This window comes from Callospermophilus lateralis, chromosome 12, assembly GCF_048772815.1.
Source record: "Callospermophilus lateralis isolate mCalLat2 chromosome 12, mCalLat2.hap1, whole genome shotgun sequence".
Taxonomy (NCBI): domain Eukaryota; kingdom Metazoa; phylum Chordata; class Mammalia; order Rodentia; family Sciuridae; genus Callospermophilus; species Callospermophilus lateralis.
In genome coordinates, this window is record NC_135316.1 from 26947408 (window position 1) to 26974236 (window position 26829).

At 32.7% G+C, this 26829-nt stretch overlaps 1 protein-coding gene and 1 pseudogene across 2 annotated transcripts in view; both read right to left on the bottom strand.

Moving 5' to 3' along the window:
* Xpo4 (exportin 4) overlaps nucleotides 1-26829 on the bottom strand; it is a 123164-nt gene that overhangs the window by 66064 nt on the left and 30271 nt on the right. Inside the window, exons 1-6 of one of the 2 annotated variants that reach the window (XM_076872093.1) lie at nucleotides 22292-22381; nucleotides 17037-17191; nucleotides 16784-16925; nucleotides 11592-11730; nucleotides 1722-1838; nucleotides 865-1018 (exon numbers count right to left, since the gene is read on the bottom strand). In XM_076872093.1, the coding sequence (XP_076728208.1) occupies nucleotides 865-1018; nucleotides 1722-1838; nucleotides 11592-11730; nucleotides 16784-16878 (505 nt within the window). In that variant the 5' untranslated portion in view covers nucleotides 16879-16925; nucleotides 17037-17191; nucleotides 22292-22381. Of the gene's footprint in view, nucleotides 1-864; nucleotides 1019-1721; nucleotides 1839-11591; nucleotides 11731-16783; nucleotides 16926-17036; nucleotides 17192-22291; nucleotides 22398-26829 lie in introns of those variants that run through there. The other variant, XM_076872092.1, reaches the window with a different exon arrangement.
* LOC143411904 (U6 spliceosomal RNA) lies at nucleotides 2418-2531 on the bottom strand (annotated as a pseudogene).

Here is a 26829-nt window from a genome sequence, read left to right on the forward strand (position 1 = left end):
TGAATTATTTTATTCAAGATGCTATCTCAACAGTAGCTAATCCTGGATGTTTTAAATGTACTATTTCATTTAAGCCATATAACAATCCACATCTTCATCTTACATTGAGAAAAACTAAGATTCAGTGCTTCAATAATTTGCCTAATATCAGCTGAGGCTTAAACCCAGATTTGTCTGACTGAATTATGCTACAAATGGGTAGCCATTATATATTACTGTTCAGTCTACCAAAAGGCAGCAGATTTTCTAGAATAGCAAATTATAAACTTTAAGAAACTGCTTTCTAAAATAGAAATTTTTCTACTTTAGAAACTGATTTTAAAATGCAGATGTATGTACATATAACACATTTAAATTTATTTTATATTATAAATAATTTCCTAAATATGAAATATTCATCTTTTTAAACTAGTAAGGCCTTTGAAGAATAAACATATTACTAACTTATGTCTATACTTGAATAATATCCATAAAGTTAACCAAAGTAGACTTAAAATTTAATATAATCAAATACAGGGAGAAAATGGTTCTGCTTCTTAATAAAAATGCTTTTACCACCTTTTCCCTTTTAATTGTCAAGGATTACTGCTCCTCCTTAAATTAGCAATAGCCCCATTAGTCACCAAATGCTTCCATATATTCTACTCTCTTCTATAAAATAGTAAATGGAATTTAAAATCTTCGAAGCAGTCCACTGTAATGTGGCATGATAAAACAAATTTAAACTTCATTTCTTAAAGAAAAATAAACTTTTCTTTCAACAACACATTTTATAAAACCTGCAGACAAATGATTTTTGAGTTATAATTAAGTTATCCATGAATATTAGCACAAAAAAATACTGTTCAATTGTTAAAAGGATATAATTTGGAGGAAGAAAGTTCCAGCTCAAGACTTGATTGGCGAGTGCAAGGTAACGCTGAAATACTGAAGACATCTGCGCATTGAGGTTTTCCCGCCTGCTGAACTCCTGCAGAACTTCAACAGTTAACATGAAGATCTGACGAAGGTCTTCTTCCTATCATCAATAAATCACAAGCATTTTTGTATCTAAAACTTATATTTAAAATGCATTCCCTTTTAGAACCACAAAATAAAACAAATAAGAACCTTAAAATTCCCACTGGAAGACACTATTTCCTTAAGAACATTTTCCATCTTGAGAACTACTCAGAATTTTTACATTAGAGTATGCTTTCAAGTGACACCATTTACTATAATATAAATGCTACTCCATAGAGAGGAGTCTTTGACAACTACTGCAGAGCTGGAGTCAGTTGCTATAGTGCAGAGCCCTAGGATTTAAGCCAATGCCTTCACATAACTTTACTCCAGAGCCAAACAATACATACTAGAGAGACAAAGAGCCCACACCACTGCAATAACATTTTAAATACATGGCCCTCTTTGGCATTCTGCCAGTCCTATTTTTAAGACCAGCAGAATCCTATCAATTGAATCACTTATATATAAACATGTTAATAACAAAATAAGGCATCTTTATAGTCATATCTTCTGTTTTGTTTCAAGACTAGAATTAAATAAGTAATTTTTAAAACTGTCAACTGCATTGCCCAAACTTATCACTTCATTATATTCTATGAAATCACAACACAAATCCTTGGATACCAGCAATCATTCAATTACATAAATGTTCTCATTTATTAGGAACAAACAAAAACGATCCAATAATTAAAACACAAGAACAAAAATGCTAATACCTGAAATACTCTCTTGCAGTTACCATGGAATTCCATACTCAGTCCAATGTTGCTAGTTTTACTTGAACTTGAGAATTCACTCAATAGTGCAGTTAAAATAGAACAGGCCAGTGTTTGCTGTATTTGGTAAGAAATAATTTTAAGGCATTATTTTTTTTCAATGCTTTGTTTCAATACAATATTTGTTCAAACATAACAGAACATTTTCTGTCTTTAGATTATCCATTACATCTTCAGATCTTATATCAGTCAGAAAATCAGATATGACAAAACAAAGATTAGCTCTCCTTTCTAGGTGGCCTGGTGTTAACAATACTTGTCAATTCCAGCTGTACAAATTCATTTAGGCCTTGAACTTAGGATACACTCCTATTTAATCACAAAATTAAACAGTATTTTTAAATAATCGATGTTAAATGAATTATTTTATTTAATTTGCACAACAAACCAGATCCCATTTTACAACTGAAAAAACTGAGACTTGGAGAGGGTAAGTATTACCTAAAGCTGGCTGAGATTTGAACCCAAGTCTGTTTGACTCAATGTTCTGATTCTGGTAAGATGTATCCCAAAACAGATGAAAAGTAAAAGACTTTTTAAATTAATTTTTAATTGACACATTATAATTATACAAAATGGTGGGAGACACTGTGGCACATTTGTAGCATGAAATTAATTCAGTCAATTTCAATCTCCAAAAAGATGGAACACTTCACAAATTTACATGTCATCCTTCACAAGGGCCATGCTAATCTTTCTTTTCTCTGTATTCATTCCAATTTTAGTGTAGTGCTGGTGATGAAGAGAGCACTAAAACAGACTTAGTAGTTTCTAAAGTATCAATCAAGTACTACTCAAAAAGGTTAAAAATTAAAAATGAGGATTTTTCCTTCTTTCTAATTCTAATAGGCTCAGAATATCATCTCATTAATTTTATTCATAGACTACTTAGAATCAAGGTGCCAAAGATGGAGATAACAATACAAATTATTTTGGCATTTTTCCAGGGGTTAAAAAGAAATATGCTTGCTACCTCTGAACAACCAAAAGATGAAAGTCAAGATGATACTATTTTTGCAAGCTTATACAACAGCTGAACACAGTCGGACCCACCCACCAACTGCATGCAGCATCTTTGCTCAGAAATGCTTCTGATGTTAGTACCTTGACCTTACAGATGCTTGTCTTGGCAAATCTTAGCAAATATATATATAATTAAATTTCTAAAGACTGGAAAGAGTTGATATTTGTTGAAGGTGAGCAATGATTACATGGGAGACTGACATAGTGCTCATCTATTTTTATATACATCTGAAATTTTCCTTTTAAAATGTAAAAACAAAAAAGAAATTCCTATTCTTTTTACCACCTTTTTATCTCAACCAAAATAAGCATGACTATATAACTAATATGTTTTAGTAGGCATACAATTCCACATATTAAAGTGGTTTCCCAGAATTTTCTACACTAGGAAGTAACTGTAAATAATCTGGGAAATATGAAGGTATCCATCAAGGGTGCTTTTCTATAATGATAAAAGTTCTCTGAGTGCTCCTGATTTATCTTTAAACACACACACACACACACACACAGAGGTGTTGGTTTTCAGCTGGTTTTTGTATGGACACCTGCACACCCTTGCTGGTGATGGAACCCAGGACCATGAACATGCTAGGCAAGCGCTCTACTCACTCTCACACTTTGTAAATTTTACTTTAAAGTATATATTTATTTTTAAAATAAATATATACTTTATATATAATATATATATTAGTAATTTTTAATAATATTTTATATAAATATATACTTTATATATAAAATATATATATAATACAAATATATAGGAAGTTTCCCTCCTCCCCAAATCTTCAAAAGAGTGGCTGTTTAACTGCTTTTGCATGTCTCAAAAAAGAACCATGGTCTGAGAAATCCAGCACAAAAGCCTCTCCTAGAAAAAAAACTGTTTATGGCATGTCATTTTACTAGAGGGACTTCAATTTATCGAGTAAGATAACTTTGGTTTTTGTGTTTCCTAAGAGTAGAATTTGTTGAAGAACAGAACTCTTACAGTCAAGAGGGGACCCAATGGCAGGTTTTCTCCTAATAACTTCATTTTTGAGTTAACAAAATTGGTGATATGGCTCAGTGGTTAAGCGCCCCTGGGTTCAGTTCCCAGTGCCCCCTCGCCCCCAAAAAAGAAATGAGTTAACAAAATTATAATTTTTAAAAAGTCTTTCTTTTAAAATGGTGGTTAAAAATTAAAGTGCCAGTAACTGAAACCTCACAAACACATTTAAATTATATCAGATAAACTGTGAACATTAATTTTTAAATATAGCTAGAAAAATAGGTATAAAATAAAGCAATAAATAGGCACAGTAAATCAAATTAATAAAATTCAAATGAAAGCTAATTCATAAAGATCTAAAAAAGTGAATTTCAAGATCTTTGATTCTGGAGACAATTTTTAATATTCTGTATTTTTTATAAGTGTTAGTCTTGGATTTTGACCTAAAGTTTGTAAATAAGAATTCAGTGAAAAGGACCTTGGAACAGATATCTAAATGTTTAAGAGACTCTAAAATGAGATAATTTATTGAAAATAGAATTCACACACAACATATGAAAAAACAGACAAGCATAAAAATTCAGAAGCATCCTTAGACAAACCATCATCCTTACAAATCAACAATCCATAATAATTTTGCACAAGTAATTTACAACTTACCATATATTGAGTGTCTTCACAAAATGGCACATTTAAACTATGATCATATTAATATTTTTAGTAAAACACCTCTAGTAAATGTTCAATACATATAATAAAGTTTTAATTAAATGTGAAATGAGTATTTCCTTAAGATTATACACATATGTTTATCGCCAAGATATGGAACAATATCAGGCATGGTGGCATACACCTGTAATCCCAGAGGCTCCAGAGGTTGAGGCAGGAGGATCTTGAGTTCAAAGCCAGCCTCAGCAATTTAGTAAGATGCTAAGCAACTGGGTTAGACCCCATCTCTAAACAATACAAAATAGGGCTAGGGATGTGGCTCAGTGGTGGAGTGCCCCTGAAGTCAATCCCCAGTACCAAAAAAAAAAAAAAAAAAAAAAGATATGAAACAAATTAGTGGAAAAACAGATAAGGCAAAGACAGGTGAAAGGTTACTGCAGTTCAGAAATCAGGAAAGATTTTTAAGTCTCCTTTAGCTACAAACTTCAATGAACAAACAAGGAGTCCCCAGGAGCATAAAATTGCTTTTAAGTTTTGGCAATAAATACATTCCTCCAAGAGAGAATATTCATACTAATGATGAACAAATTCATCCATAAAAGTATACTGTTCCTCCTACCCCTGAGTACTGGGGATTGAACCCAGTATATCTTCATCTCAGAAAAGCACACAAAAAGTGAAAATTGCCTATTATCCTATCATTCCTATTTCTTAATGCATGTTATTTATATACCATTACTATTAATCCACATATATTATTTTATAGTCTACTTTTTATACTTATGGAAAAGACAAATCTATAAAAAACATTTTCTATCCACATACTACTTAAGGAATACATAAAAATAAATTATGCAGCATGAAGAAATATTGTTTATAACTATGTAAAAATTATCAGCATCCAAAGAACTAAAACTCAGAAAGAGATCTGCATCATTAAAATATATCAAGTAGTTTGATCTCTCTAATTTGGAAAACCTGTAAGGATATGAGATTAGCATCATAAACAATAAACACTATACAAAAGGGCCAAATGAATAAATTCATTCATCAAAGAAAGATGAATAATTAAGCATTAATTATACATTAAGAGAGCAAAGTATTTCAACACATATCAACACACATTTCTCCCTATTCACAGGGGTACGAAACATATCACAAAATGTCTACGGCTCAGTAACAAAAGTTTACTCATTTTCAGTGTTTGTCAATTAAATCCCCTTAAAATTAAGCTACCCTCACATTGTATTGTCATGAAGATAGGTAGGGAAACAAGCCAAAAATGAGCTCTCTAAGGAGAACAGAGGGCAGCTCCTTTCCAGGACAGAGAAAGTGGGAATGCAGAAAAAGCATCAAATCTGCCAAGAAGAGATCACAAACTTTAACTCGTTCATACCCTTGTAGAAGTTTTCTAACTGCTTGTCTCAGAAATTTAGGTCTCAGTGGCCATCCTAAGTGTATAACCTCTTAACTCCCCTTCTAACTTTAAGTGGCAGAACCAGAACTATATTCTATAGTAGAGATAAGAACTAAATATTATCGAATTGGAAATAGTGACTCCAATATTGAGGAGGCTCAGAAACAAACACTCTTGTAAACAATTTCAGTGAAATCAGATGAAAGCCGACTGAGAAAAGCAGTATGAGACTGTCATACTAAAGTTACCAGGAATTTGACCAGAGTCCAAATCTCAGACTTCTAAGAGGTTAACACAATAATGCTTTATTTATACCAGGTCACAAAGAATTAAATTTTTAAGTGCAGTGAGTAAACTGTATTAATGAAATCATACACTTTTGCAAAAGAATTATTTCAGTAGCAATTATTACCTAATGTTAGAACAAAGTAACTACTCTGAACTACAGTGTAAGTCTCTGACAAAGTGGTGTCAGATCCATACTTTTTGATTTATGTTTGCTACAGAAGCAGCTTGTCTGTCACTCACTGCTGCTGGCAATTTACCACCAACAGGTAGCTCTAAATTTATCATTTTCATTTGCAGATAAACTAAACAAAATAACAAAATTTATTGAACCTGTATTGTAAATAAAATAAGTGAAAAACACTGTAATAAGTAAATAAGTAAAAAACACTCTAAAGGACTCTTTGCATCCAATATGAGAATCCTACTGTTTGGCCCAGGTGTCAAAAAAATCTGGATTCTAACAGGTCAAGATTTCCCACTTCAAAAAACTGTGGACAAGGCACTTTATTGAAGGTAGCCACAGCTGTCTACTGGTTACTACCCTCTGCCCTGCTTAATTTCACATGATTGCCCTAAGTTTCAATTTAAATAATACACCTGAAAGTGCTATATCAATGTAGCAGGTCATGGTGAGATAAAGTGGAAGGGGTATTTTTACCATTACCATAAAATAACTACCATCTGTTTTGTCTTTATTCCCCCGCCACACACACACACCTCTTGATTGTTATCTATGTTCAAGCAAATTAAAAGAGTTGTCATTTTAAAAGATAACCATAACTACAGCATCATTAAAGTAATATAGTAGATGCTCAGTAAGTATTCCTTGAATTAATTAATCAATGCTTATTTCTATGCTTATCATTATGTTAACACAAGAGGAAGGTGGAAAAGAAATACATGATCTTTATTTTTTTCTTTATAAAATTTCAAAGAGAAAATTTAAATATGTAAAATAAATAGAAGGCAATGCCATAAGGTCTCAAAGTTATGAAAAAGTCTTCACAGAAGTCTTCTTTCACTGAAGTACTGAAAATTCAAATTAATAAACTGGCTAACAATTTTAAGTAACTCTTGTCTTCACATCAAAAGCTTTACAGCAGCATTCTCATTTCTAATTAAAGCCATTATTTTCATGCTAGTGGGGGTGGGGGAAGGCCCTTCAGAGATAACTTGCCTTACTCACCAGCTTACTGTCACAAGCACAAGAAACTCAAACACTAACTCCAGCTGACAAAATAAAATGCTCTTGTTCAGAGAGAGGATTGTCTCTTATAATAGCCTGGCTCTTGCCCCAGGAGCCTTATTACCAAGAATAAACTATGAAAGGTTGCCATACATAAAGCAGACTTCCAGCTGCTCTTCTAAGCAAACATCAATGAGACTTTGTGATAAGAGAGATTAACTTGGCTATCACATCCAGGGGCAGCAATGCTGTAGACAAGTGAATTTCTCACTCACTTCTCTTTAACATGGCAAAGAGGAGTGAAGGGGCTTAAATGCTGAATTAAACACCTTTAAAAGTGATTTAGTCTTGCTACTTACAAGGGAAGACAAACATGAAGCATTAAAAATTTTAGCTTAAATCTTAGCTTAAAATTTTTTAAAATGTAGTTGCTTCCCTAGGAAAGAAAGTTTCCATACGCCTTTCAAACTAGTAGGTCTGACAGTTGCCAACTGAGATGAGGTAACCACGGTAACCTTTATAAGCATAGAAGTAAAACAGCCTGCCCACAAAAACAGGCATAAAATAACATATTACTTAATAACCATACATGCATAACTACACTAAGAACACACCGTGACACATGGAAAACTATACTAAAGAATAGAAAAAGTTTTATGAATTGAATGTAATCTTTCCATAAAACTCTCTGGAGTGAACCAAGACTGTAAGTTACTTCTTAAAACATTTAAAGGAAACTCATCTATTACTTATCTGTATCTTTTAAAATATACAAATAATTAGTTTTCATTATGGATACTTTCTTCTGCTTTTCAATATTTAAAAGTTTGATAGAGATGATTTACTATAGTTCACTTTCTAAAGATTCTACAAAAATGGGGCGAGAGGCCACACAGGAAGAAGCACAAACACTGCTTAGTGAGCAGTCCCTGAAATGGTATCATCACATTTAGTTACATATGCCTATAGTAGTTAAATAATTTGTTCAAGTTACATAGGCAGTAAATGGCAAAGCTACACTTTAAACCTAAGTAAAATTCAAAACCAGTGCTTTATTACATATACTACATTACCCCTAAACTTGGATAAAACACATTCATGAAATTAGCACAGGAGAACAACCAATCAAAACCCAATACTCTTCCAAAGGCTGAATGAGCTAGCTTCAAGCTACTGAGCAAGGACAAACAGGGAAGGCCAGTGTGTGTATTTCACCTGCCATATAAATATAGATTATTTAAGTTTTAATGTTTTCATTGTAGTTACCAAAATCAATTTATCTTACAATGTTGAAATGAAATTCTACCTCTAATTATTGATTTCTTACTACTATACAAGTTCTTGGCCCTACTATTAGAAATTTGACTTTGAAAAGAAAATCTTTGTTGTGGAGTATTTTATAAGATTTTTAAATTTACCTACTTATATTCTCAAAGTATACACACTGTGAATATAGCAAAATCTTCTCTAACTAAACAGCTCCATCTGTTCTAATCATTCTCAGAACATCAGTTATTTCAGTGCCTTGGAAAACCCCAATTGTCAGTTTGCAGTGGACTACTTTTTGTGCTGGGTCAAATTACCCCAGAGGAAAGGAAGTAGAGAACACAATTCCCGAGTATGTGCTCATTCCTGAGAGATGCAAGGGACTCTTTATCCTTTGCTTGCAGTGTCCTAGTGCCAATCGGTTACTTGTAGCGGGTGAAGACAGGCTGCAAATCTCAACAACAAAATCCCAGCTGGAATGATCACTAAACTAGCACAGAAAGGGCATTAATTATAGATAGATCTCAGCGCCACTGGTAAAGTTCCTCAAATTTAAATTCAGTCCATTGCAATAAGCTAGACTCTTAACTACAGGACTGTCAAAATGAAACAAGATGTGCTAAAGCAAAATCTAAAATATGAGAAGTAACTTGATTCAGAGCATTCAGGGCTAGTATGCAGTAAGACTTTCTGTTCTAAACCTTTTCCCTGCCCATAGTAGCTAGCACTTTTCCCCTAAGCCCTCTGTGACAGCCAGCATTGGATTGCACACATGCCATTAAATTTGGAAGCAAATTACTATCAAAATCTGCACAAATAACAAGACTGTCATTATGCAACTAATGAGGTATCCCTAAAGCATCAACCTTCAAGAGTTAAGTTCTCCATCAGAAATGAAGAACACATCTACCAATAAAAGCGATCTTTGAGACTATAGAGAATAATGTTAAGTAAAAAAGTATCTTCCCAATAATTTTCATCTCAAAACTTGTAAATGGACTCTTATCACAGGATCATTTTCAAGAAATTTCCACTATATAAAATCAAAATGCTTTATAAAATGTGGTGATTAAAAAATGTACGTTTTTCTAGTTTTATAAACAATTAGATTAAATTAAAAATTAGATTTCACAATACTAAGATATTCACAATATTAAGGTAAAAGGGCATAAAATTAAATACTTGGATTATCAATATCTCTAGAACTGCCCTGTTCAATATGGTTGCCACTAGCTACATATGGTTAATTGAATTAATTAAAATTAAATACATTTAAAAATTCAGTTCCTTGTCACACATTCCAAGTGTTCAAAAGCTACATATCACTGGTGTACCTACATAATGAAAAGAACTGATATAGAGCCAGACACAGTGGCGCATGCCTATAATCCCAGTGGCTCAGGAGGCTGAGGCAGGAGGATCGCGAGTTCAAAGCCAGCCTCAGCAAAAGCAAGGCACTAAGCAACTCAGCGAGAACTTGTCTCTAAATAAAGTACAAAATAGTGGCTCAGTGGTTGAGTGGCTCTGAGTTTAATACCCAGTACCAAAAAAAAAGAACAGATATAGAACATTTCTACCAACCAATAAAGTTCTACTGAACAGCACTACTTAAAGAAATCTGTCACAAAAATGGCATAACACACAAATGCACACAATAAAAAAATCACAACAAATATTCTGTACCTTTGATTCTGGTAGTAATTTAATGTTATAAATAATTACAAAAAATCTCCTGAAGTGTACATTTTAAATAAATGCAGTAATGAATGCAAATTATTCCTCAATAAAATTGATAAGGGAAAAAAATAAACACTTGATCACTGATGAATTCCAAAGGGGAGGAAAGAAACTTAGGGCGTGTTTAATAAGTGAGTTCCATACTTCTAACAGCTTGCTTATAGATTCCTTCAGTCTAGACCCTAGCAAATGTCCAGAGCAGTAAGATAAGTATACAGTCATGTATGGTAAAAGGCCAGATGTAAAAGTGAAAAGTAAAGGACAATGCACACAACCCTCCTAAAATGTACAACTACATCTTAATCTCAAAGCATCAAGCATATCATTAAATCATACACTTGGGGTGGGGGTATAGCATGCACAAGGCCCTGAGTTCAATCCCCAGCACCATGAAAAAAAATATAAAAATAAAAACCTCAGCCCTTTACTGAGAGAACACTGAAGATGCAAAGGAATTCCAAAAGAATTGTACGATGTATGGGCTCACATAGATCTTTCTCAAATGATTCAAGAAAAAACTGTGGAAAGCAAAGGGAAAAAATAATAATAATAATAACTACTCAAAAATATTTAAAGATTTAATTCTTGAGAATCAGAATGAACAGGTATTGCCAATATAATTTATGGGTGAGTTAAGTATTAGAAACAGTTATCATATGAGTTAAGTATCTGCAGCTCAATCCCAGGCAACTATTAATGATTTTTGTTTTGCCAAATGTCATTTTATATTTAATTCAAACAGTTCTGTAATAAACAGTAGTTGTCCAAGGTTTATTTAAAAATGGGAAAAAAATATCAGACACAAAGGCACAGACCTATAATTCCAGCTAATCAGGAGTCTGGGGGAGGAGAATCCCAAGTTCAAGGTCAGCTTGGGCAACTCAGACTTTGTCTCAAAAAAAGAATTTTTAATGGGCTATGGATGTTAAATCAGTAGTAGAGTACAACAGAAATTATTAAGAATATTATAATATATTAATTTAAGATATTTTACAACCAATTAAAATGATGATTATGAATATTATGGCAATATATAAAAACAAATGCAAAAGCAAAATATACTACATGTGAATTATATATACACATTAAAAAACAAAGAAAACTTGAACAAGTGAAAATTTCTTGATTTATTAGCACACTTTTTCTTTTATGTAGAAATCCATACTAGTATTGGTATAATGCTAGCTGTGACATAAAAATAAAAAATTTAATACTTATACATACAAATTCCATACTCACCACAGTGGGATTGCCACTACTTATCAACTGGCTGACTTCATGAAAAATGCTTTTGCAGTCAATTGATTTATCTAATGATCCTCGTTTTACAATTACTGCTACGGCTAATAGAATCTGTTCCCGAACATACTTCTGGAGGCTATAAAACATAAAAATCATTATGAAAACATTTAACTAAATTTAAAATAAAAATATTCTCAAGCTTCTCACTAGGCCTGAAACTACTAATAATATCCTTTATATCTGAGACCAGGATACCCTCCCTACTAGTTATGTACAGATTCCAAAGCCAGAAAACCTATGTTCAAGTCCAAGTTGCATAATCTATTGTCTGTTTGACCATGGGCAAAACAGTACCTCTGTCTTCTCTTCTGTACAATGAGGGTAACATTAACAGAATTATTATAAGGATTAAATGTCCCTCGGATTGTGCCTAGTATCAAGCATTAGGCAGTGTTCAATATATGTTAAATGAGTTCCCTGGTAAATATTTGGGGAGAGGGGATTACTATTATTAAGAAAAATTATGATCTAATATCCATCTCCAATCAGTAGCATAATCATAAATCCCATCACCATCCACATGAAAAGGCAGAATTCTAGCTATCCAAGGTATAATATTATGGAAACATACATATTCTAAAACAAACTTAAAGTTTCCCATCTAGGTTCTGCTCCTCTGTATGATTGGAAAAATACCTATCTCTAGTCGAAGCATTTTTTTTTTTTTTTAAAGAGAGAGTGAGAGAGAGAGAGAATTTTTTAATATTTATTTTTAGTTTTCAGCGGACACAACATCTTTGTTTGTATGTGGTGCTGAGGATCGAACCCGGGCCGCACGCATGCCAGGCGAGCACGCTACCGCTTGAGCCACATACCCAGCCCAAGTCCAAGCATTTTACAAAACCCATTTGATAACAAGGGCATTGAGATTTAAAACACCTTTTCTCAACTTTTTCTTAAAGGTAAGGCTCATAAAACATGAATTTATATACAACAGCCCTTGGGTTACAAGCAGCTCTGGGGCCCATCCTGACTTTCCTACAGCAGTCTCAATTTACCTACTGTCCACATAATTATTAACAATGCTTACTTTCACTCTCAGAGCTGTCCCAGTTTAGACATAAGTTATATGGTTATCCATTTGGAAGGCCTTTCATGGCCAGGTGCCTACTCCTCTTTCCAAACTCACTCCTTCCACATACACTCAAAACTGCAGACCTACTGAACTTTTTTCAGTTCCTAGATCCATGTTCTTACACAGTTCTACTCCCTCTGCTAAGACTGTTATTTCACTTTGTCCAGAAAGTTACTACTAAGGGCTCCCAAGGCACACCCACATAACATGATGCATCTGTTAATACTGTTTAACTCATCTCCCAGATCAACCACCATTCTAAGAACACTATTATAAGCAAGACACATTGCCTGCCGTATAATAGGTATTTATTCAACATTTATACAATGAATAAATATGTCTACCTAGGTCAAGCCTGAAGTGAAAATATTACATTTGAATGATTCATCCTTCATTCAGTAGGCAAATACATGCTTAAGTACAAAAATGTTTGTTGACCAAAGAGAATTTTATACATATATATTTTTGGGGGGAGGGGGGCAAAATACTTTCATAATACACATATAAATTTAAAAATATATATAAAGCCAGGCATGGTGGTGCATACCTGTAATCCCAGCAACTCATGAGGCTAAGGCAGAAGGACTACAAGTTCAAAGCCAGTCTAGACAATGTAGTGAGACCCTGTCTCACAATAAAAAATAAAAAGGCTGTGGATGTGGGCCTTTTACCTAGTGGTAGAGCACCCCTGGGTTTATCCCTAGTACCATCACTAAATAAAAAACAAATAAAGTTGAAAACTACTACTAAAAACATACATAAAAGCTAGTTTTATAAATATCCATCAACAAGAATTAGAAACCATTAAAAAATAAATAATAGCATTGAGTTCTTATGATATGCAAGGCTTTACATACACTTCACAAAAATTAACACATTTAATCCTTATGACAATCTGGGGTTAAGTACTACTGTTCACTCATTTAATTATCCTAAAATGAATGCACAAAAAAATAGTCAAGTAATTTGCCAGGGTTTCAGCGTGGCAGACGTCAGGTACAAGTCCCTATCTCAACTACTATGCTATCTATACCTGCCTCTCTAAAGAGGGGATTGGGGGCGGGGGGCGCCTGACTGTGGAACAAGGGATGTGGCTCAGTGCTAAGCACTTGTTGAGCATGCCCAAGGCCATGAGTTCAATCATCAGCACTGAAGGGATCTCCTATGGAAGAGCACTATGTATCTCACGCCATATAAATTTTACCATAGGAGAGGAAAAAATAGAAAAGAAAAAATTATGAGCAAAAAATGTAAATTACACAACTCTACTAGACAAAGGTATACTAGTCTATACAATACAACCTGTAGTGTTCTACCTATGTAGCAAGCCAAAAATTTTTGGTTTGACTCACATTTTAGGGCATTCTATAAGATTAAAATGCCTGTGACATGAAAGATAAAAAGGGCAGAATAATTCTAGATTTAAAGAGAGATAACTAAATACAATGTATAATCTATGGTTAAATTCTGGATTTTTAAAAATAACTACATGTAAAGCACACTTTAATAGAGCTGAAGGAAGAGATAGACTGCAATATTTTTTAAAATAACCAAAAAGAGGAAAAGGGATATAAATAAAAATCAGACAAATGAACAACTCCAAATAAGAATTCGAAATATATTAAATAATAAAAATATAAAAGTTATGTTAATAGTACTGAGATTATGCTCATGTAGTTAAGGATATGGTATTATGATGTGTGAGGCATACTCTCAAATGGCTCAGAGAAAATGTGATGAAATGTTAACTGAGCCACTACTAAGAAAAGGGTATATATGTGTTCAATGTACTATTAAGAAGTTTCGTTTTAAATTGTTTCAAATAAATGTTTGGAGGAAAATTTATAAGTAAACTATTTTAATATGGAACCCTATAATCCATTCTAAAAAGTTTCAAATTATTATTATTTTGGATAATACAAGAAAGCACACACATAAACACCATGCAAATCTGTCACACACTGAAGTCTATCCAGTCGTACAGAGTTCTGAGTTCCCAGGCTGGGAGTTATGTTGTGTTAACAAACAGATCTAGCCAGAAGCTCCCATGTGATTCTGACTTCTTAGGAAAGGCTGCTTCACAGAGATGGCTACAGCAGCTGGAGCGCCAGAACTCAGTCTCATGTGACCTGGATCCTAACCACAAGACATGGCTACCAAGTCCCTGTTCCACGCGTCAAAAACGAGAATATTCATGTTTTACATCAATTCCCCAAGGTTACATAAATAGACTGCTTTTCAGAAAACACTTTAGGTCTAGGGGACAAAAGATTAAAAAAAACTTCCTACATATAAACTCATAAACATAGAAGCCTTGGCTTATTTTCTTTTACTATATAACTATAAATGTGCAAGCTTATCTCAACTTCTGTTCAATAGTATACATTATCAAAACTGATTTCAACATATTTTACTAGGGTAAAGAATATATCAAAATAAGTATCCTTCTCTGTAAAATTCAACAAAATATACATCATATCTCCAGGTGAACCTGTAATAGAAATTTTAATAAGTCCTAGTTGTGGTATATGCAAAAAAAAAGGAAATAAAATAATGCAACGAACACTTGCTGACACTGTCAAGACTTCTATTTACTTATACTTACCTCTAGTTACACACAGAAGGATCAAAGAAAAATCTTGTCAGATCTAACAAATATGGTCAAATGGCAACAATAAAAGGGCAAGCTAGTATCACACCCAAATGGCCTCACCAAATAAAAACCAACCTAACAAGCAAGCAAGGAGGAAGGAGAAAAGTTTAAAGCCAAGAGTAAGTCTCCCTTATTCTATAAAAAATCAGAAAAATAGGCAATACCCCCCCACACACACACTGCTCATCTATAGGTCAAATTGGTAACACTAAAACCTAAGCAAACTCTGGCTCTTTACTCTTATGCATTTTTCTGTATGCAAAGCAATTAATATAAATGCTAAAGTCATGTCAGTAAGTATTACTAAATAAGATGAATTCAGAGACTGATAGTCAACAGTTGATAAGAGCAAATGCATGACAATAATGTTCTGCATTTAAGTTTTTATGTATGTTTATCATCACCATTCCCAACTTCATGCATTTCTGATTACATAATAAACTTTTCTCATTGACCATGGAAAGGTCAATGAGAAAGTATTTAACTGCACAGTGAACATATAATGTGCACTGCCTGTTCTTGAAAGAACACTTGGTGTTTGGGGAGACATTAAAAAATTAGTAAATCAAGTTCTCCCCAAAAGCTGTATAATTATTTTTCTCAAGAAAGTATACAAACAATAAATACATAGGCTTATAAAATGTTTAAAGTACAGAAGAAAAATTCACTTTCACCTCATTTCTCAAAGGAAACTTAAAGAATTTGGTACTTTTTGTTATATAACATTTTCTATGCATGTTTCTCTGTGTGTGTGTGTATATATAAAATATAAACCTAATATGCTAAGCTTCAGAAAAGGTTTTATAATCTCAGCAGCCTAAGAAGCTAAGGCAGGAGGATCACAAGTTCAAAGACAGCCTCAGCAAAAGCAAGGCACTAAGCAATTCAGTGAGACCCTGTATCTAAATAAAATACAAAATAGGGGTGGGGATGTTGCTCAGCGGTCGAGTGCCTCTGAGTTCAATCCTGGGTATCCTTCTCCCCCAAAAGAGAGAAAAGGTATTATTAAATTCCAAAAACCCTACAATCATATGTGCATGAGGGGGTTTTTTGGTTAGTCTTTTTAAATTTTTTTAGACGTTTTTACTGGTTTATATTAGTTATACACAACATTAGGATTCATTTTGACATGATTATAAAAGCATAGAATATAATTTGCTCTAATTCAGTCCCCAGTACTTTCCCTTATCCTCCCCTCTTCTCTCCCCATTCCCTTTTCTCTCCTCTTCTGATCTTTCTAATTTATTTAGTTTTTAAAATTAGTTTTTAAACTGTGAGTCCCATATAGAGTTTAATCACATACACCGATCATTAAAGAAAAAAAAAAAAAAGCTCACTCTAAAAAGACAGATACATAAGTTTAACAAAAGTATTTTAGCAGTGCTTCCTCCAGGTACTTACTTAGGTCTTTGTAAGACATAGGTTAAAAGGAATGTTCGCAGTGACTCGATGCTACCTTTTTCCAAGAGAATCCACTCTCGGACAACTGCTTCCATTATGGCTGTGGCAGCTTGAAAAAGGACATAGTCCACTTTACTAGTTTCTGAGGAAAAAAATTGAAAACTTTCTTTAAACTGTAGTTCACATTACCTTGGGCATTTTGCATTTATTAATTTTAAATCAGAACTTTTCAGACAAGGAATAAGATGATTACCTGTTCATTTTTTAATCCAGTGACCTTGCTCTAGCACCACAAAGAGGTTAGTTCCTCTCAGAAGACACCTCAGGCAGGTGGCAGCTAATCACCGATCACAATTTTCACAAACTTTCCTCACCTCTCTTCAACTGTTACTTCCAAAGCATGAAGAACTAAAAAATAACACAGCTTTAAAAAAAAAAAAAATAAAAAATATAAAGCAATCAGAAAATATACTAAGAGATTCTCACCCTGTGCAAAAACAAAACTTTGTATCTGAAAAATCTCTTATTAAATGGGTCCTTGAACATTACTATTTGTGATGAGCCATGCTGTTAAATTATTTTGGTTTCTAAGTAATTAAGCCTTTAGCAGGATGACCCATCTCCAATAGCAAGTTCAAAAATAAACACAAGCATGCTGATGTTATTTTTTCAAAATATTAAAACAAAATGAGCCACATTTACACAAGGTGAGAAGTTCTCATGAATTTTCTGATTGCGCTACTGATCAAACTGAGTAAAATCCCAAGCTACTAGAAAGACCCAGCCTTAACTAGCGAGTTATATTTTCTATACTAAAAACTGAATTGGGGGGAAAAATAGAAAATTAACATATCTAATAAATATTTTATGTTAATTTTCTATTTTTTCATCTCTTCACCAATGACTACTACAATCAGTTTCCAAACAGCATTATCAAAAGGGAGAAACAGTCAAAATGAAGTCAAGAAAAGGTAGAGTTTTCTGAAGGTCTGAAAAATAACCATAATGTGAAATTCTTGAAAAGTCTATAATTAGACTCCAGATTATTTGCCAAGATCACTGGTCATGAGCATTTAAAAGCCATGAGAAATTAACTCTTGAGTATAGAATGGCACCTTCAAGAACTTATCAGAAGAGCATGAAGACACAATCCAGGCACACTGTTTTCTCTCTTGTTCAAAAGCTCAGGTCATTTAAAAATCTTGTGAATAGTCTTGACACAATTAGCTATAAAAATAAGGGGGAAAAGTGTGGCCTACATAAATTCCTATCTATTGTACTACTATATAGGAGGTCTAAACATAATAAAACTAGTAAGAAAAACCAATTTGGACCTTTTAAAAAACCTTCTATTATTCCATGCTACATTAAAATAAATTCTAATTGAGATAATTAGAATTCACAAAACTTTAAAACATTTAAAAATATAATAGTTAATAAAACAAAGTAGTAACTTTTAAAAGGTGTGATCTATTATAAAAAGAAATGTTTAAAGTTCCAAGAAGGGGAGGGGGATGAGGATTTTATTCAGAGAAGATTTAAAACAGAAACAAGCTACATTTAGGACATTTAAGGAGAAATATAGTACTGTCTCATAAAGTAATGCAAATAATCTCTCACTTATGACCCTGTTCTAAAAGAAAATGATGATTGTTTGCCTGTCTTTGTTTTCCTTGCATTTTTAAGGGCAAGGAAATATTTAACATAGATTTTTTAACAAGGAGGTAAACTCTATGGAACTCAGAATTTTAGAATTAGATCTCCACAGATCATCTAATACAATTCCTACATTTTATAGCTGAAGAAACTGATGCCAGAAGACTAAAGGGAGAAAATTTGAGGTCATAAGCCTAGCAAATGTTCCTAGCAATACTAATCCATCCCTAAATGCATATGCCACTGAAGACAAGATCAAATAAGCACCTTCTGATACTCATGAGCACTGAAACATACTTATTTTTAACTATTTATACTTATATCCTAGTCTTTTTGTGCCCTTTTGGTTGCTATTATAAAAGAATAATGACATTTCAAAGTTTTCAAGATCCAACAAAGTTTCATAACTTTTTTTAGCTACCTGTGCATGGTATTAAAAGAAGATTTCTAAATTACTACTCCTACAAGAAGCTGTTACTGAGAATGGAAAAAAGAAAGCCAAATTCCAATTTAAAGTAAGAAGTTTCCTAAATATTATCTTCTCATAAAAAACATTATTAGCCTTCATAAGCTGTATTTATACACACTATTAAAAAAAATGTAAGAGAAACTAAAGGAACTTTAGAAGCCTACTGATAGGAGATAGAACATCTATGTCCATGAGGCTTATTTTTACTCCTTGGTAAAAAGATATATGAAACTGTAAGATTTTCATAAAGAATGTAACTCATCTAGAATTTCTTCTTTAATTATTTTAAAGAAGATCTGTCACTGACTACTACACTGCCAAGATGATAAGTTATTTGAGAACACTTTAGCAGAAATGCCTTCCCTTGCCTGCCACCACATAACTTTCTTTAATAATCATTATGAACATAAAATTCATTTTTATCTTATCAGCCATCTAAAACTAGACCAAACCATGCAGACGAAAGTTCAAATGAAGTAAATATGAGAGGAAGAGCACTACATTCTTATCAAAAAAAGTTTTTAAGAGAATAAAAATAAGCCATTGATGCTCAACTACTACAACCTCTTCTCTGGCCTTAAAAGATTTCTATCCAAAACACAGAAAAAATAAGGATCAAAAAGTCTTCTTTTTTGACTTAATGGTATTTATGCCCACCAACCAATAATAAAGTCTCAGATGAAAGAAGACAAAGTTAATAGCTTTACTGAAGAATTTTTCCAAATACAAAGAAGTATAAGCTTATTAGTCTCACTGAACTTTTTGTTAGTTTATTTCACTTTGTTTTGCCTAGTTCTGAGGTAAGAGGTGAATCAAACTCATTTCTCCCTCTAAAAAGGACAAAAGAATGCTACAAAGTTAACTCCAGAAAAGGTAAGCCAATCCCTCACAGTCCTTGGTTCTTTAACAAGAACACAACTGACAGGTTTTTTGAGGAAATAACTGACCCTAAAAATTTTACTAATTCCAAAGCACCAAAGATTTCTGTGGTGAAGTAGGCTACAAGTACTCTTCTGACAAAATACACAAGCATGCAACATGCACACACACACATAGACCACACACATACACACAGAAAAGAGTAAAGAAAATAAAACTAGAATGAAAACAAAAGAGAAAGAAATGAGGAAAAATAAGAACATATAAAACTCAAGTTAAGGAAGTTGGAAGGAAGAGCTTTAAGAGACCAGAAAAGGGAGACATCAAAGAGAAAATCTCCCCTTTATCAGAATATATTTCCCAGACATTCTATAAAAATGACATATAATCCCTAAATAAGAATGTGAAAATTCTGAATTGTGATTGACTGCCACTTGTATGAGAAGTCTTCTTAGAGGAATTTGCCCTTCTGTGCTGGTGGCAACTGAGTAAGGAGTTAAAAAGGATTTTTTTTTTTGTGAAGTTTAGATGTAAACATTAATGTAACACAGGGCTATGCAGTACATTAATGATTATGCTTGTCATACATGCACTCCACCTTTTAAATAGTTAATGTCTCAAAACCCATACTAATAGTAAAAGCATGGCCAGAACTAGCAATACTACTCTTTAGAAAATTTTATCAAGAAAACAATAATAATCCAAAACAAACTCAAATCATAAAAAAGCAATAATGGCTCATAAAATATATATACTCTAGAAAGGAAAGAGTGATATAAACAAATATGCTCTAATAAAATATTTATAACTTAGATCAACTATTTCCAGCCAATCTAGAATGACAACTGTATTACAACAGAAAGTCAGATGGAACACTGATGGAATTCTAGTCAATGTAGGTAAGGCATAAGCCATAAAAACCAGACTAATTTTAGGTTAACAGTTTAATACAATAGTTTTCTAAATCTATTGATGATGAACAATTTCAAAGCAGTAAGGATGAGGTAAGCCTCCCTTAAATTCTTTATGCTGACATTTTACTTCTTTTACTTTAATATTAAATTAAATATTCTCCACAGGTAAAGAAATTTTCTTAGTAACACAAACAAATCCATCCAAGTATAAAATCTAATGACTTGTAAGTAAATTAATTAAAATGGCCTCATTTAGAATTGAAAGAGTTGTTAAAACTGTTGCTCTTAACAGTAAGAATTCCTGAATGATATAAGAGCCAGGTTGACCATTACTGTTAAACTCCTTGCCAACAGAAAAGATAGCATTTTATAAGCCAGTCATATTCTTAAAAAAACTATCTTAAATGAGATAATGTGGATATGACATTGACCAAATTGTTCACAAAGTGTTCTTAAGTGTAATTACACCTGCATCTCACAACAACTTAAGATAGCCACATCCCTTAAGGCAAATGGTATCATTATTCCCACAATGCAAATGAAGAGGAGGCCTGGAAAGGCTGGCTTCCTAAAAGTGACAGAGGCAGCCAGATCTCACAGTTCCAATATCAGTACTCTTTCCATTACAACTTAATGTGTCTCATATACTCTTTTATATGAAACATTTTAAATACGTAACCATAATTATGGCTTATTTCAATCTGGAAACCAGAGCATTGGTAACAGATAACCCCTATTAAAAGCACAAGAATAAAAAGTCAGATGCTTTAGCTCCTAATGCTCAACTGACGAATTTTATATTCATAGATGACTCAAACAGCCTTTCAGAGCCTTAAACATGTTATATAAAAAAATGGCTCCAACTAAGAAAACAGTCAAAAATAATCAGGCTATAAAATAACAATAACCAGTGAAATCTCCCTTACTTTTATTGAAAAGCATCTAAGAAACATATGGCAATGTCATATACAACTCTTAGAAAATGCCACCTTTGGACAAGAAAATTTTAATTCTTGTGATTTTTTTTTTTAGAAGAGATCACTTCTGTATATGTAAGGTACTCATAAAACAAATCTCACAAAAGTAAAAAAAACAGTGCTTTATTTTATGATATACAGTGATAACCTATCCGAAAGTATCTGATAACTGCTAAGCAAGTAGAGTTCAAATTAAATGGCTTAAATATTTTTTTTTAAAAAAAACCTATGGGAAAACAACTAGAAGAAAACAGAACTCTCCAAAAGCAATCTTAATTTTCAAACTAACACTGGGGAAGAGATATATTATAGTATATGTCTTGTAACAAATGATATGACACTTAAGAACAACTGAAAAAACAGTTTTCCTCCCACCATTAACAGTTTTAAATTATTGAACACCATATCTAAGAGGGAAAAATCCAAAGTATAAATAAAGTTTCCTTTCTGGTTTCCCAAAATATCTTCAGAGCCACTGCAGTATGATAATTTTTAATAGAAAATTATTAGCTACAAGAATCTGCTTATTGTTAAAAGGAATTTAAAATAGTACATGTTCAGGACAGGAAAACCATATTTGATTATGTCAAAATATTTTAAAGTGAATACTTACCCAAAATATGCTTGCAAACTGCAAATGGTGATTTTGATTTCCTAAATGATAAGAATATGTGCTCTGCATGCTGGCGTTGTTCATTATTGACCATGGAAGGTGGTGCCTTGAGAATTAAAAACAAAAAGAGTAACTTAATGAGAAAGCTTTTACAACAGCAATCCCACAAAAGAAAATGTTTTCACTGCTGAAGGAGCAACAGGGAACAAATTTTCTCTTGACTCTTATTAAAGAAATTATAGTATAAAATAAAACTTCATGATAAAGATTTAAAATATAGTTTCAGGGAAAAATAAATTCCTGGCAAGGTTTGAATCAGAATTCTTCAAAGCTGCCTGCATTTTATAACTTAGATGCCTAACATTAAAAGACTGGTGAATTATTATCAACTTTTATTCCAAAATATACCACTCAGTCTAACTTGACCCAGTTCAAATAAGGCCTAGATTCTTCAGAACTGGTGAAAATCCAAGTTACTAAAAAACAATTTCTAAAAGCAATTATTTATGATAAAAGATCAAATAATTCTATCTTAAATTTCTAAAGTCACCACTAAACCAGGGAACAGTTAAAATTTGGAATTTATAGAACTGTTCTCTAAATAATAAATTTATCAGTCAAAAAAGCCAAGACTTCTATCTAACCAAAAATAACTTTTAAAGTCTGTTCACATTTTAAAATTCCACTTTGGTTTAACAATCTTTCTTCTAAACCAATCTACCTAAAATATATACTCCCATTATATGGTTTGGTTATCTTTTGATCCTAAAATATCTGAAGAGAAGAGGAAAAGATTGCTTATACAGCCTACCAATCCCAGTTTGGGAATAATAAAGGTTTATTCTTCTACCATCTACCCAAAATTGTTTCTGAAGCTAATGATTCAGGTAAATGATAAAAAAAAAAAACCAAAAAACTTTTTATTCTTACTAACTTAACTACGTGACAGGGTCATAATTTCAACCATATCAAAGAATCTGAAAGATGAAAAACATTTTTCAACCAAATTCATTAAAAATAATATTAATGTTGCAATATTAGTCACTCTAATTTCAAAGTAATATAATAAATATATATACATATATATTTATAAAATATAATAAATGTATAGGGGCTGGGGTTAATGCTCAGTGGTAGAGCACTTGCCTAGCATGTGTGAGGCCCTGGGTTCGATCCTTAACACCACATAAAAATAAATAAATAAAATAAAGGTATTGTGTCCAACTATAACTAAAAAATAAAATATTTTTTTTAAAAATGTATAACCAAGAAAAATGAATTACTGTAATAATGACTTAAGTGAATTCCTATAGAAAGTCAATTCAGATTATTCTTAATGCTCTAGCACCCTCTACAGTTCTCTAGATAAAAATAAAAATAATTTTTCTTTTTTTTTCTTTTTTTTTTTTAAAAAAAGAGTGAGAGAGAGGGAGAGAGAGAATTTTAATATTTATTTTTTTTTTTTTTTAGTATTTGGCGGACACAACATCTTTGTATGTGGTTCTGAGGATTGAACCCGGGCCACACGCATGTCAGGCGAGTGCATTACCGCTTGAGCCACATCCTCAGCCCCATAAATAATTTTTCTTGTTATAAATATTTTTTATTTGTTGTTTTCAGAAAAAATGAAAATATTTCCATTAAAGAAATTGTTTATTTATAATAAAATTCTTTATTACTATTTTTTAAAAGGCTTTAGTAATAAAATATTATCAATAGCTTAACTATATACTGTAAGTATTTTTGTCCTTCCATCTGTAATTCTTTATTCCCAACATTTTCCCTAGTACAACAAGATGAGTTTATATTTTTACAAGGTATCTCATCATTGTTTGCTCACTTTACCCTGCATATATGACATATTAGTAAACATTACTACCCATGTTCTACTGCTATGTAGAACAAGCCAAATCTGGATTACCTAGGCAATTTCTGAATCATTCTCATTATTCTATGCAAATTAATATGCTTATTATTCTACAAATAAAAATTGTTTCTAAAGCAAATGATCAAAAAGACACCCTGATAGTCATATACATTTACTCTACTAAGAACTGGTGTGAATAAATTGTTAATACAGAATGCAATGTAGATTCTATAAATAATGAAGTGTAATCTAAAAGTTTATATTAACCACCTAGTTGAATACTATCACACAAACAATAAAATCATCAAATCAATATATTAAATGGCAAGATGACACTCCTAACACCAAAATTTCAAATTCCTTCTTGAAAGCAAGATGTGGTGGTGCACACCTATAGTCCCAGCTACTCAGCTGGTTAAAGCAAATGATTGCTTGAGCCCAGGAGTTGAAGCCAGCCTGGATAACATAGCAAGATCTTTCTCAATAAATACACAAAAATTCCTTCTTGAAATTAACCTGGCTATGGTTTCCAAATACAAAGTCCCAAAAAACTTAAAAAAAAAAAAAAAATACAACTCTCAAAGATTCAAAAGATTGAAACTCAAAACCAAAAATACACATTTTTCCTTCAAATTTCCCCAGGTGGTACTGACCCGCACAACACACCTGTCAAACTTCTTAACCTTCAGAAACCTAAACTTATCCTTCAAAAATCTGCTTCAGTCTCTCTTTCTTTCATCAGTCTTCCTTAACCTTTCCCCAGTCCGCCTGAGCATGTTTCTCCCACCTCCATGAGGTACATTGGGTGTATATCTCTGTTACCCAGCTTTGCATAATGAACTGCGAGTCTTCATCCCCAGTCCTTTTAGTTTTTTATTGAGACAGGGTCTCCTTAAGTTGCTGAAGGCCTAAATTGCTGAGGCTAATCTTAAATTTGCAATCCTGGGGCTGGAGTTGTAGCTCAGTGATAAAGAACTTGTCTAGCATGTGCGAGGCACTGGGTTTGATTCTCGGCACCATATATAAATAAATAAAAAAGAAAAGTCCATCAACAACTAAAAAAATACTATTAAAAAATTGCAATCCTCCTGCCTCAGCCTCCTGAGTTACTGGGATCACAGGCATGCACCACCAAGCCCGGCTCCTTTTCTTTATTAGTTTTCTGAGACCAGGACTTTATTTTATTCACCTCTAAATTCCTAGGGCCTACCAAATATAAAAGGGAGAGGCACTTAATGATAATAACAACTAGCATTTATTAATATTTAGCAATGCAGGGCAATATGTTAGATAGATACACACACACACACACACACACACATATATATATATATATACATACACACACACACACACACATACACACATACACAGATGAACAGGAAGGAAGAGAGGAAGGGAAAATGGAGGAAGGTAATTGTATTCATCCTTACAATGACCTTTTGTAAAAGATATAGTAATCCCTCCTTATCCTCAGTTTCACTTTCCTGGGGTTTTAGTTAACCCACAGTGAACTGTGATTTTAAAATGTGTCATAGAAAATTTCTGAAATAAAGAATTCGTAAGTTTTTAATTGTGTTCAGTTCCAAAAAGCATGATGAAATCTGGTGCCATGACACTCCATCTGGCCAAGGACATGAAACAGCCATTTGTCAACCATTCACTACCCACTCATTAGTCACTTAGTGGCTGTCACTTTGTAGCTATCCTGAGTATCAGATCAATTGTCAAAGTATCCCAATGCTTATATTCAAGCAACTCTTATTTTACTCAATAATGGCCCTGAAACACAAGAGAAGTGATGGTGGTAATTTTCAGGTAGTATATTGTCATAATTGCTCTACTAAATAATAATAATAATAATAACTATTATCATCATCATCATCATCATCATCATCAATCTCTTACTGGGCCTAACTTATAAATTATATTTTATCATAGATATATGTATGTATAGGAAAGAACATAGTACACAGACGATTTAGTATTATCCTCAGTAGGCATCTACTGGTGGTCTTGGAATGCATCCCTTGCAAATAAGGGAGGGTACTACTGTGTAATTATTATGCTCATTTTACAGATGAGGAAACAGAGGCAAAGAAGGTGAACATAAAGTGACACTATTAGCAGGAAATTAAGCTAGAAATTAAATCCAGGAAGTAAGAATGCAGGTTCCTAACTGTGAACAGAAATTATATTTAAAAGGATCAAATGTAATCACACCAGAGACCCTGCACCTAATAAAGGAAAAAGTAGGCCCACACCTCCATCAAGTCAAATTAGGCCCTGACTTCCTTAACAAAACTCCTAAATGGCAAGAAATAAAATCAAGAATTAATAAATGGGATGGATTCAACCTAAAAAACTGCTTCTCAACAAAACAATCAATGAAGAGAAGAGAGAGCCTACGTTTTTGGTAGCAAATTTTTGCCACACGCATATCAGATAGAGCACTAATCTCCAGGATATATAAAGAACTCAAAAAAGTTAATACCAAAAAAAAACAAACAACACAATCAATAAATGGGTTAAGGAACTGAACAGACACTTCTCAGAAGAAGATATACAATCGATCAACAAATATATGAAAGAATGTTCAACACCTCTAGTAATTAGAGAAATGCAAATCAAAACTAAGATTTCATCTCATGCCAGTAAGAATGGCAGTTAT